Genomic DNA, 13,686 nt, shown 5'->3' with positions numbered 1-13,686 from the left:
GATAGGATCAGGCAGGCTAGGAAGGTGTTTGTCTGGAGTAAGGGGAGATACGAAGAAGTCAGGAAGTTACTTGGACAAATAAACTGGAAGGAGGCGTTCTTAGGGAAAAGTACCGAAGGAAGGTGGCAGATATTCAAGGAATGTTTGTCTGGAGCTCTGAATGACAACGTTCCGATGAGACAAGGGGGTTTTGGTAGGTCGCGGGAACCGTGGTGCACGAAGGCTGTGTTGAACCTAGTCAGGAGGAAAGGGAAGGTGTACAAAAGGTTCAGGGAACTAGGAGAGGTTAAGGATCTTGAGGAGCATAAGGACTGTAGAAAGGAGCTTAAAAGGGAAATTAGGAGAGCCAGAAGGGGTCATGAGAAGACCTTGGCGGGTAAGATTAAGGAGAATCCCAAGGCCTTCTATAAATATGTGAAAGGTAAAAGGATGAGAAGAGAAGGGATAGGACCTATAAAAGGTGAAGGGGGAAAGGTCTGTGTGGAACGGGAAGAAATGGCAGAGGTGCTTAATGAGTACTTTGCCTCAGTATTCACAGTGGAAACTGATCTGGGAGATTTTGCTACGGATTTGCAGCAGATGGAAAAGATTGAGTTTGTGGATATTAAGGTGGAGGATGTGTTAGAACTTTTGAATTCTATCAAGATAGATAAGTCACCGGGACCAGATGGGATATACCCCAGGATACTGTGGGAGGCGAGGGAAGTGATTGCAGAGCCCCTGGCGATGATCTTTGCGTTGTCAATGGAGACGGGAGAGGTTCCGGAAGATTGGAGGATTGCGGACGTAGTCCCTATTTTCAAGAAAGGGAACAGAGATAGCCCGGGAAATTATCGACCGGTGAGTCTGACCTCAGTGGTTGGTAAGCTGATGGAGAGGCTTCTGAGGGACAAGATTTACGAGCATTTGGAGAGGTTTGACATGATCAGGAATAGTCAGCATGGTTTTGTCAAGGGCAGGTCGTGCCTTACGAGCCTAGTTGAGTTCTTCGATAATGTGACTGAACACATTGACGAAGGAAGTGCCGTGGACGAGGTGTGCATGGACTTCAGCAAGGCGTTTGATAAGGTCCCCCATGCAAGACTTCTTGAGAAGGTGAGAGGGCATGGGATCCAAGGGCCTTTGGCCTTGTGGATCCAGAACTGGCTTGCCTGCAGAAGGCAGAGAGTTGTTGTGGATGGGTCTTTTTCTGAATGGAGGTCGGTCACCAGTGGAGTGCCCCAGGGATCTGTTCTAGGACCCTTGCTGTTTGTCATTTTCATAAATGACCTGGATGAGGAAGTGGAGGGATGGGTAAGTAAGTTCGCTGATGACACGAAGGTCGGTGGTGTTGTGGATGGTCTGGAAGGATGTCAAAAGTTGCAGCAGGACATAAATAGGATGCAGGACTGGGCGGAGAAGTGGCAGATGGACTTCAACGCGGACAAATGCGTAGTCGTCCATTTTGGCAGAACCAACGGGATGAACGAGTACACTATCAAGGGCAGGAGTCTTAGTAGTGTTGAAGAGCAGAAGGATCTTGGGGTCCGGGTCCACAGGACTCTTAAATCGGCCTCACAGGTGGAGGAGGTGGTCAAGAAGGCGTATGGTGTCCTGGCCTTCATTAATCGAGGGATTGAGTTTAGGAGTCGAGAGGTAATGCTGCAACGTTATAAGACCCTTGTCAGGCCTCATTTGGAGTATTGTGCACATTTCTGGTCGCCTCACTATAGGAAAGACGTAGAAGCTATTGAAAGGGTACAGAGGAGATTTACAAGGATGTTGCCTGGACTGGGAGGCATGCCTTATGAAGTTAGGTTGAGGGAGCTGGGTCTCTTTTCCCTGGAGAGACGAAGGTTGAGAGGCAACCTGATAGAGGTTTATAAAATGTTGAGAGGAATGGATAGGGTGGATTCTCAGAGGCTATTTCCCCGGGTTGAAATGGTCGCTACGAGAGGACACAGATTTAAGGTGCGGGGAGGAAAGTACAGAAGTGATGTTAGGGATAAGTTTTTCACTCAGAGGGTGGTGAGTGAGTGGAATCGGCTGCCGTCAGTGGTGGTGGAGGCGAACTCGCTGGGGTCTTTTAAAAGACTTCTGGATGAGTATATGGGGTTTTATGGGATTGGGGGTTATAGATAGGTGTTGGTATGATCGGCGCAACTCGTGGGCCGAAGGGCCTGTTTGTGCTGTAGTGTTCTATGTTCTATGTTCTATGTTCTAACTGTGTGGAGATTGCACATTCTCCCCATGTCTGCATGGTTTGCTCCGGGTGCTCCGGTTTTCTCTCACAGTCCAAAGATGTGCGGGTTAGGTGGATTGGCCGTGGGAAATTTCCCCTTAGTGTCAGTACGATGAGCAGGGCAAATCTGTGGGGTAACAGGGATAGGGCCTGGATAAGATGCTCTTTTGGAGAGTCAGTGCAGTGTTGATGGGACAAATGGCCTCTTTCCTGCAAAGGCAGCCTTTCCTCAGTTTCAAAGCTCTGTTTGTGAGTGATCTTTCTCTGTCTGAAACTTAATGTCAAACTCTCCCATGTTCTGATCACTGTTTGCTAAATGTCCCCTTCCAGTCAGATTCTGAATTAAACCTGTCTGATTATTCATTACTAAATCCACACAAACCCCACCCAGACTGACTGGGTGCTGGGAACACAAACAAGCAACAGGGGCTGAAGCTGGAGACCCTTGGGGAAGGAGCCTGACAGATAGTGGGGCAAAACCTGAGCCTGGATTGCAGGGTTGAGAGGTCAGTGTGAGGCCTCTTCACAGCTCTGAATAAGGAAAGGACTTTTCCCAGTGCACACACTGAGTGTATTGGAGAATTTGGATCAAAGTGGGAATTCGCTGCAGAGGGACAGAGAGACACTTTATCCTTCTAACTTTTTCACCCTGCCCTAACCCCGTCTTTAGGAGGATTACAAACTTCTTTAATCCCGGTGGGATTCCGACTTTTTCCCTCCTGTTCCCGACGTCACCAAACTCTCCGCGGGCGGGACTGGAGAATTCCACCCAAAATCTGGGAGGGGGAGCTTTGTCTGAGAGAGCTGTTCCACAGTGTGAGGACAACATTGTATTTCACTGTTAGATCAACACATCTGTATTGCTGAGGTCAGCACACTGTAACCCCCAGGATATAGAGCAGTAACAAACTAACACAGCAAGATCAACCTGAGAACCTGTTCCCTCCCTTTAACACAGAAACTCTACTGCCTGGACTGTCCCTTTAAATACTCACAGGAATTTCAAACCTTCAGATCAGAATTTAACTCACTGATTTCTGTCTCTCACTGATTTCTGTCTCTCACTGATTTCTGTCTCTCACTGATTTCTGTCACTCACTGATTTCTGTCTCTCACTGATTTGTTTTTCCTCTGTTTAAAGGTGTGAATGTTCCAGTCCTTATCCAGTCTCCGAGTGTGGAACGTGTCACAGAGGGTCAGACTGCACGGTTACAGTGCACCATGAGGAACGCCGCAGTGTCCCGCGCTGCTGTTCTCTGGGAGCGGGAGCGACCTGGGAAAGATAGGGAGACGGTTTTCGTGGATGATCCAATGACCAGCGTAACCCGGGGCTCAGGTATCACTGAGCGATTCCAGTCTTCCAGAGACACCTCCAATAACAGCTTCATTCTGACAATCACCATGGTGCAGCCCAGTGACACTGCCGTCTATTACTGCTCAGTGGGGGAATCGGACTCGAGGAAAGGAAGCCGGCTGAATGTAACCAGTAAGTAGAGTTTTATTCCAATAATCCACAGCAATAACCTCTTCCAGATGAGTGAGTTGGAGATGAGTTTGTGATGATGTGTGGGGTTTGGGGTTACCATGGGAACAGGGAGAGGCTGAGATTGGGAAGTGTAATAGGAGCTGTTCCCCACTCAGACACACATCACTCTACACTGATCCTGCTCTCCCAGCTCATATCCTTATCCCAGATATTTTCACTCATTTCCTCACACAAATAACAAAGAACAAAATCAGCCCGGGAAACAGGCCCTTCGGCCCAACGAGCCCGCGCTGCCATCCCAACACCACCAGTCCCCCTCTCCCCCCACGTCCCCTGTCTAATGTTTTATGGCCATCCAGATTGAGGGAAACTGATTTAGGGACAATTTATTCCTGCCAATCAGCCTAACAGCACATCTTTGGGGTGTGGGAGGAAACCGGAGCACCCGGAGAAAACCCACGCAAGCACGGGGAGAATGCGCAAACTCCCACAGACACCGGCCCAAATCCATGTGTCTGCACAGCAATCAGCGATAGTCACTGAGCTGTCGTCCTGCCCAGTATCTGGTCCAGTTTAGGCACACACTAACGACATGAAGCACTCGGCCAATCTCGAACAACCAAGAGCAGCCCCAGTACGACCCATCGCGTGTATGCCCCTCGTTGGACACGAGGTGGACCGACTTAAAACTTGTGAATGAAAAGAGAAAAACATTATTATCATACCATACCCATTTACATTACCAGGGACGCCCCAATGCTAATGAACCTCATTTAAAACAATCTCCTATATCCACCCATCTCCAACCCACTCATGTGCCTGTCTAAGTTACTCTGAAATGACTCTAGCGTGTTTGCCTCCACCACCTTCCTTGGCAGCGCATTCCATACCCCCACTACCCTCTGTGTGAAAAACCTCCCTCTAATATCTGTGTTGTACCTCTCCCCCCTCACCTTAAGTCCATGGCCCCTTGTCCTACGTGCCTCTGTCATAGGAAATAGCTTACCTCTATTTACTCTATCTATACCCTTCATAATCTTATATACCTCTATTAGATCCCCCCTCAGTCGGCGTCTTTCAAGGGAAAAGAGCCCCAGTTTCTTCAGTCTTTCCTCATACACCAGTCCTTCCATACCAGGCAACATCCTGGTATACCTCCTCTGCACTCTCTCCAGAATCTCCACGTCCTTCCAGTAGTAAGGCGACCAGAACTGTACACAGTACTCCAAATGCGGCCTAACCAACGTTCTGTACAACTGCAACATTAGACTCCAGCTCTTATATTCTATACCCCTTCCTATAAAGGCTAACATACCAATGTGTTGTATTTGCTGTGAATCAGTAATGAGCCACATCAGTCTTACAACCTGTTACACAAAAACATCAGGAGAACAGAGACTCTCTCACTTTCACACAGAAACTCTACTGCCTGGACTGGCCCTTTAAATACTCACAGGAATTCGAAACATTCAGCTCTGAATTTAACTCACTGATTTCTGTCTCTCACTGATTTCTGTCTCTCACTGATTTCTATCTCTCACTGATTTGTTTTTCCTCTGTTTAAAGGTGTGAATGTTCCAGTCCTTATCCAGTGTCCGAGTGTGGAACGTGTCACAGAGGGTCAGACTGCACGGTTACAGTGCACCGTGAGGAACGCCGCAGTGTCACACACTGATGTTCACTGGTACCGGGAGCTACCTGGGAAAGATAGGGAGAGAGTTTTAACACAGGATACAGGGAATAACATACACCGGAGCCCAGGTTTCACTGAGCGATTCCAGCCTTCCAAACACACCTCCAATAACAGCTTCATTCTGACAATCACCATGGTGCAGCCCAGTGACACTGCCGTCTATTACTGCTCAGTGTGGGGAGATATCAGTGGCAATGGGACACAGCTGAATGTAACCAGTAAGTCCAGTTTACATAACAATCTCCTGAAGCCATCACCACTTGTGACTGTGTGGGAAGTGAGTATGTGAGAAATATCACAAACCCCTGGGGTAAAGGGAACACATTAGAAAAATAGACTGGGTGATCTCATGCACTTTTATCAAAGAATAAAAATTGTGCATCGCTCCTGATTTCTCAGTCTTCAATTCTTTGACATTTTCTCTGTTTCTCTGTTTCTGTTTGTCTCTAATCTTTCTCCCTCTCCTTTGTTTGCTCAGCTTTTTGTCAGAGTGCTGTCTCCAGCTGTTTCTGTTTTATATTCATTCTTGGTGGGCATTACTGGTTCGGGTCCATCCCTAGTTACCCTTCAGAAGGTGGTGGTGAAACAACCTCTTGATCTGCTGCAGCCCATGTGGTGTAGGTACATCCACAGTGCTGTCAGGATTGGAAATTCCAGATCCTGACCCAGCGACAGTGAAGGAACGGTGATATATTTCCAAGTCAGGATGGTGAGTAACTGGGAGAGAAGCCTCCAGGTGGTGATGTTCCCCATGTGCCTGCTGCCCTTGTCCTTTTAGAGTCAAAGTCATCAAGTTACAGAGTCACAGAGCGCAGAAATGGTAGAGGTTATGGGTTTAGAAGGTCCTGTTAAAGGAGCCTTGGTGAGTTGCTGCAGTGCATCTTGTAGATGGTACACACGGCTGTCACTGTGTGTCCATGGTGGTGGGAGTGAATGTTTAATGTGTTGGGTGGTGTCCCAATCAAACACATTGGCTTTGTTCTGGATGGTGTCAAGCTTCTTGAGTGTTATTGGAGCTGCACTCATCCAGGCAAGTGGAGAGTATTCCATTCCATTCCTGACTTGTACCTTGTAGGTGGTGGACAGGCTTTGGGGAGTCAGGAGGTGAGTTACCCTCTGCAGGATTCCCAGTCTCTGACCTGCTCTTGTAACCATAGCTTTTACAGGGCTAGTCCAGTTCAGCTTCTGGTCAATGGCAACCCCCAGGTTACAGAGTGACAGAGAAAAGTTGAATAGGTTAGGACTTTATTCCCTGGATCGTAGAAGAATGAGGGGAGACTTGATAGAGGTGTATAAAATGATGATGGGTATAGGTAGAGTGAATGCATTCCACTGAGGCTCAGGGAAAAAAAACTTGAGGGCACGGGTTAAGCTTGAAGGGGGAAAAGTTTAGAGGGAATGTTAGGGGGGCTTCTTCACACAGAGAGTGGTGGGAATGTGGAATGAGCTACTGGATGAAGTGATAAATGCAGGGTCACTTTTAACATTTAACATAGAACATAGAACATTACAGCGCAGAACGGGCCCTTCGGCCCACGATGTTGCGCCGACCAGTTACAAAAACAATGACCCACTAGCCTAAACCAATCCCTTTTCGTCCATAAACCTATCCAGAGATCTCTTAAACGCCCCCAAACTAGACGCATTTACAACTGCAGCAGGCAGGGCATTCCAATCCCTCACCACCCGCTGGGTAAAGAACCTACCCCTGACATCCGTCCTGTAGCTACCCCCCCTTAATTTAAAGCCATGCCCCCTCGTGCTAGCTTTCTCCATCCGAGGAAAAAGGCTATCAATATCCACCCTATCTAAACCTCTAATCATCTTATATGTTTCAATAAGATCCCCTCTTAGCCGCCTTCTTTCCAACGAAAACAACCCTAAATCCCTCAGTCTCTCCTCATAGGACCTCCCCACCATACCAGGCAACATCCTAGTAAACCTCCTCTGCACCCTCTCCAACGCCTCCACATCCTTCTTGTAATGCGGGGACCAGAACTGCACACAGTACTCCAAGTGCGGCCGCACTAGAGTAGTGTACAGTTGCAACATGACGCTGCGACTCCTAAATTCAATCCCCCTACCAATAAACGCCAAGACACCGTACGCCTTCTTCACAACCTTATCTACTTGATTCCCAACTTTCAGGGATCTATGTACACATACACCTAGATCCCTCTGTTCATCCACACTATTCAAAGTCCTCCCGTTAGCCCTATACTCGACACATCTGTTGCTCCTACCAAAGTGAATTACCTCACACTTCTCCGCATTAAATTCCATCCGCCACCTCTCGGCCCAGCTCTGCAACCTATCTAAGTCTCCCTGCAGACTATGACACCCTTCCTCACAATCTACCACACCTCCGACTTTGGTGTCATCAGCAAATTTACTAATCCACCCAACTATACCCTCATCCAGATCATTAATAAAAATTACAAACTACAGTGGCCCCAAAACAGATCCCTGAGGCACACCACTCGTAACTGAACTCCATGATGAATATTTACCATCAACCACCACCCTCTGTCTCCTATCTGATAGCCAATTCCTGATCCAACTTCCTAGATTACCCACAATCCCATACATCTGCATTTTCTGCAGAAGCCTACCATGTACCTGTCCAAGTTTTTAAGAAAAACTTGGACAGGTACATGGATGAGAGGGGTGTGGAGGGATATGGTCCAGGTACAGGTCAGTGGGACGAAGCAGAAAAATGATTTGGCACAGCCAAGAAGGGCCAAAGGGACTCTTTCTGTGATGTAGTGTTCTGTGGTTCGATGGTTCAAATCTCCTCTCTGCCTTCTCTGCCCCATGTAAATCAGTCCTAATTTCTTCAAACCTTCTCCAAAGCCCAGGAGACTGTGTGCTTTATTAACTGCTCTCTCCACCTGTCCTGTCAGCTTCAATGAATTATACATTCACACACTCAGCTGCCTCTGTTTCTGCATCCCCTTTAGATTTGTAACCCTTATTTACATTGTCTCTTTATGTTCTTCCCACCGACATGTATCTCCTCACATTTCTCCGTGTAGAACTTTATCTGCCACCTGTCTGCCCACTCTAACATTTTGTCTCTGTCCTATTGAATTTCCAAACGATATTCCTCACAGTTTCCAATGTTCTCATGTTTCAGATCACCCATAAATGTTGAAATTGTGCTCTGTACGCTAAGGTCTCGGTCATTCATGTATCTGAGGAAAAGCAAGATCCCAGCACTCAGCCCTGGGGAACTCCACTACAAATGATGGCTGATCTTGGGCTGCAACTCCATTCGCTGCCTGCTCACCGTACGACCATAAGACCATCAGATATAGGAGCAGAATTAGGCCACTCGGCCCACCGAGTCTGCTTTCCCGTTTAATCATGGCTGATAGGATTTTTATCCCCATTCTCCTGCTTTCTCCCCATATCCCCGGACCCCCTTACTGATCAAAAACCTGTCTATTTCTGTCTTAAAGACACTCAATGACCTGGACTCCACAACCCTGTGTGGCAACGAGTTCCACAGATTCACCACTCTCTGGCTGAAGAAATTCCTTCTCATCTCAGTTTTAAAGGAGTGTTCCTTCACTCTGAGGTTGTGCCCTCGAGTTCCAGTCTCTCCCACTAGTAGAAACATCCTCACCACGTCCACTCTAGCTGGGCCTTTTTTTTCCTTCCATCGACCTTTAGATATCATCAGCATCCTTTTGTTATACTTGAGACAGACAATGTAGGTTCCAAATCAATACTAACTTCAGCACATTGTCGATGGAAGAAATGTACCCAACTTCAAGTTTAATTCCTGGGGTTGAAATTGCAGAGGTGCGTCTGCCAACTCCAGTTAAACCCCGTCTCTCTGTCACCGTATCTCTGAATTCCCCGACAGAGCAAAATCTCCCTATTCCAGCCTTAAATGTATTTAACAATGGAGCATCCACATCCCTCTGGGTGCAGCACTGGAGAGATGGTTGCTGAGTGAGTGAGGTTTGGTGAGTCTGGACAGGCAGGGGAAGGCGGATCATTCCTCATCCTCCCAACTTCACACAAACAAGTGTTTGGAAGTTCTGGGATTTTTTTGAATGTTCCCCTGCGATTCTTTGGTATTGGTGCAAACTGCCATTGGATCAGGGGTCTCTGCCCTGCTGTACGACTGATCTTTGGACTTGTTTCAGATCCATTAAAACAGGCAACAATGTTAGAGGAAGAAGCCATTCTGTGGCACTGGCCTTTCATTCCAGGCTGTTAACTTGCCCCGTATGAAAGGGACAATTTTACCCGAATGTGTTCAGCAGAAACTGACGGAAACAGGTTCTGTCTGATTTTATTTCCATTCCGGTCGATGTACATTACTCAAACTGAAGCTGTAGTGTGTGTAACGTTCTGACATTTTACAGAAGAATCATCCTACAACAATCTCTGTACTTCAGATCCCGTTGTGTTAATCCTCGCTATCATTCTGGCCTCGGTTGTCTTATTCTGCGTTGCTCCTCTCACGGGTTATCTTGTGAAAAAGAGGTTCTGTTCAGCAAGGAACTCCACACCAAGGTAAATATGATTCATCTTGTGCCTGTTGCTGTAACTGGACAGGGGCACGATTTTTAACTTGCTGCTTTTAGTGAGGAGTAACTTTTCCCTTGTAGCGTACAGTTCACGGGGAGTGACCTGCTACTGATGAGAGCCACACATGTCCAGATACTCAACTGGTGCCAGTCATCTCCAACTGTCACAGCATCACACTGACTCCAGCACTGACCAACAGGCACCTAACTGCTGCTGAGAGTCAGGAAGGTTTGAACAGTTAAAGTACGAAACATCACCCTCAGGATATAAGTGTTGGATAATTCCCCACCGAGTCCACCAAATGAACTCGATCAGAGCGCTGGTTTCATGCCTGTGTCTCGCTCGCTGCACAGTCCCTCGTGATGCTCAGACCAAGTGAGAACAGTTCGAATGGACACTCTGTGTAAGCAGCCTCCTTCAGCCATTACCCTCCCCACAAGGAGACAATCCAATCATATTTACCCATCCTGATCAAGCTTCCCAGCATGCCTTCTGATTTTGGTCAAATTCTTTGTGTTATTGCTAGAGCAAGTTCTGTTTATTTAGGAATGAATCGATCGATCTTGTTCATCCGTGAAATCTTCCATAAAAAACTCAGATGGGAAATCCATGTTGATAAATCTAAACTGCATCTCCACCCAGAGTGTGAATATTACAGCGCTGTTCTGTGGTAAAGCCTCAATGAAGCTAATGTGTGGCATTTCTTTAGGGATCCTGATGGAGACCAGAACCCTGTGTCCGCAACAGTGGATAGTAAGTAAACTAATTCAATCATTATTGCAAAGTTTGGCAGGAATTACTCTCAATCCCAGATGTCCCTTTGATGTGGATAGCTTTGTGATGTAATTAACTTGCTAATAATTTGACCAATTCATTGTCTGACTGACAGAATTTCCTGTTAAAGGTTGTAAATCTACATCCTACAGAATGAAGATGGCAGGAGGCAGCCCCCAGCCTTGTCGCTGCACTGTGAAACACCCCCTCAGTCTGGCAATGCTGCAGCCAGTGGCTCCAAAGAGATAGAAACTTCCAGAAAGGAACAGCCTCCTCTGTGTCACCAGCATGTAGTGATCATGCCTTTCTAGATGGAGCACATTGTCCGTTCACAGAGGGATTCCTCGGGATAGAGAAGGTTCAGATCTGACCCAGTAAAGAGTTTAAAGATGGTGAGGTTTTGATAGAGAGAAAATCTATTCCCTCTGGTGAACGGATCAGTAACCAGCGATCATCGATTTCAAATCACTGGGTAAAGATCTAGAGGGCAGATGAGGAGAAATGAGAGTTGTCGGGATGTGGAATACTCGAGCTGGGAATGTGGTGGAAGCTGATTCCAGAAATAATGGGAAAAGAGAGTTGGACAAGTGCTGGAAGATGAGGAATTTCCAGGATTGTGTATAAAAATCAGGAATGTGGGATGAAGCACAATGGCTCTGTTAATGAGCTAGTACAGGCTGAATGGGGGGAATGGCCTCCTCCTGTTGTGTGAGATTCTGATTTGGATGATGAGTTTTTGAAGACAGTGCAGCTGATGGAGAATAATCCCCATCTCCCCCATTAGCTTCACTCTGAGAAAACTGCCCAAGGTGACACGGGCATTTTTCAATCGCTCTCATTCCAAGTTTAAAAAGCTCCATCTTTCCGTGGATCTATTCGGAAGTAACATCGTTGTGTTTCCTTTTAGATAAAACCCAGCGCAGCAAACGAGGAGCAGCTTCTTCTGCCTTGGTAAGGAAATGTCGTGCAGCTGTTGTGTTTTACTGTATTTTTCATACTTCAGCTTTGCAAACTGCTTCCAAAATAGGCAGTACATTGTATTCCACAGGAGCACCATCCATATTACTGTAAGAATGACAAATCATTGCAGTGTTACAGACAGGAGAGTGAGAACAACCTGCACTGAGTTCCCCACACCACCTGTCTGTCAGCAGAAGCACTTTTCAATTCTTTTTGAAGAATGTGGCGGCATCTTTTCCAAATCCTTTGGTTTGTGTGAACCAATTTCCGAAGAAACTGCAGGAAACTCGAGTTATCATTAACTCCGAAAGTGAACTTCAACCTGGAGAGGAATGTTCACAACTTCCCATTCCAGCACATACACACCCCCTGACACCCACCTTCACACACACACACTGACCCACACTCTCACACATTCCCACACATAAACCCACACACACACACCTTCACACACACCTACACACATACACTCACATACAACATCAAACAAACCCACACACAACCCTTCACACACACCCCCACTTACACCCTCACACACACATCCTCACACACACACACACCCTCAAACACAGCGTCACACTCACACTCAAACCCATGCACATGCACCCCGTCACATACACAACAACCCACTCACTCACACACACACGCACCCTCACTCCAGTCCAACGTCGGCAACTCCACATGATAGGTAAGATGGGGATAGAGGGATTGGGCTAAACAAAGACAATTGGGACTAGTTCAGTGGTAAAAACTGGGTAGTATGGACAAGTTAAGGCAAAGGGCCTGATTCCATGCTGTAAACTACTATGACTCAATGACACACACACACACACACACACACACCCCATCATGCAGAGACACCCCCCTCACTCATGAGGAACTATTGGGAATAGGTTGGTCAGATTCACCTGTACTCTGTCCTTCTCCTGGCTGCTGCCTGACCTCTGCTTCTCTCGAGGAACTCCATTCCGACCCACAATGCACCCTCAGTAGAGGGAAAGCTCTCCCTCCCGTTGTATCAAAGTGAGAATTGGAGATGTGTGAAAGAGAGATGAGATTGCTTTCACGGGATGTGGGTGTCGCTGGTTAGGCCAGCATTAATGAATGGCAGGACACTGGAAGCTCAGAGGGACAGATGGATTTTGGAGCACTGACTCACAGATCCCTGAAGGTGACGGAACACGTGAATAGGAGAGTTAAAAAGGCAAATGGGACACTTGCTTTTATCTCTGCATCCTCCTCACAGATCACCCTCTCACTCTCTCTAACAGAGAACCGCAGGGACTGTGGCCGTTCAGAATTCCAGCTCAGCACCAGGGAGGTGGAGGCAGGTTGGATCGAGGTATTGGAAAGGGAATGAGATTGCTATCTGTAAAGAAAGAATGTGCAAGGCTGTGAGGATAAGGCAGGGAGTAGGACTGGGTAGAATTCTCCATCAGAGAGTCAGTACAGACCCGATGGGCTGAAGGGCCTCTGCCTGCACTGGAAAGTTTCTGTGAGAGGTTGTGTTTGTAATGAACTGTAATGATGCACGTTACAGACTTTGTCAGGAACACAAAGGGAGTTTATTCATTCGGAAACACTGTGCAGAGACCGGCAATCCCCCGGCTGTCCCAGTCCCTACACATCGTCAGACTGTCTCTGTGTAAGGTAGGACTCCAGCCCATGGGGTGATGACCCACTCTCTGTCTCAATCAGTGCCTCAAGGCAGGTGACCCTCTGCTGCTGTGTTCCCTTTAAAGGGACAGTCACCACATGGACTTTACCACTTGCTGAATTAAAGTGTTTTAGAAATCAGCAGATTCATGGAAATATAAATGTCTCCAGATTATGATTCCTGACCCTTTGCCATGAGGATTTATTACTTTCCCATTTTTACAATAACTCCTTGATCTAATCTTTACAGTTTACATCTTGTTACAGAAATTGGAAGATTCTCCAGCAGACTTGAACTCAACGTACATGGTAAATATCTCTCCCCACAATGCACTGGGATATGTCTGAGGA

At 47.0% G+C, this 13,686-nt stretch overlaps 1 protein-coding gene across 1 annotated transcript; it reads left to right on the top strand.

Moving 5' to 3' along the window:
* The first annotated feature begins 3,385 nt into the window (after nucleotides 1-3,385).
* On the top strand, nucleotides 3,386-13,039 carry LOC145350492 (uncharacterized). Its single transcript, XM_080199692.1, has 4 exons — nucleotides 3,386-3,707; nucleotides 5,274-5,618; nucleotides 11,627-11,670; nucleotides 12,926-13,039. Exons 1-4 carry the CDS (start codon nucleotides 3,443-3,445, stop codon nucleotides 13,037-13,039), a joined length of 768 nt encoding a protein of 255 aa, XP_080055818.1. The 5' UTR covers nucleotides 3,386-3,442.
* Nucleotides 13,040-13,686: the final 647 nt, after the last annotated feature.

The sequence above is a fragment of the Carcharhinus amblyrhynchos genome, chromosome 12, assembly GCF_965287045.1.
Source record: "Carcharhinus amblyrhynchos chromosome 12, sCarAmb.v2.hapA, whole genome shotgun sequence".
In the NCBI taxonomy this organism is placed as follows: Eukaryota; Metazoa; Chordata; class Chondrichthyes; order Carcharhiniformes; family Carcharhinidae; genus Carcharhinus; species Carcharhinus amblyrhynchos.
This window is presented reverse-complemented; position numbering and strand designations above follow the sequence as displayed.

Coding starts and splice junctions, on each gene's coding strand:
- LOC145350492 (XM_080199692.1), top strand. CDS start 3,443: ATGAGGAACGCCGCAGTGTCCCGCGCTGCTGTTCTCTGGGAGCGGGAG. Junction 5,619..11,626: donor GACACAGCTGAATGTAACCA/GTAAGTCCAGTT, acceptor GTTTCCTTTTAG/ATAAAACCCAGCGCAGCAAA. Junction 11,671..12,925: donor GAGCAGCTTCTTCTGCCTTG/GTAAGGAAATGT, acceptor TCCTCCTCACAG/ATCACCCTCTCACTCTCTCT.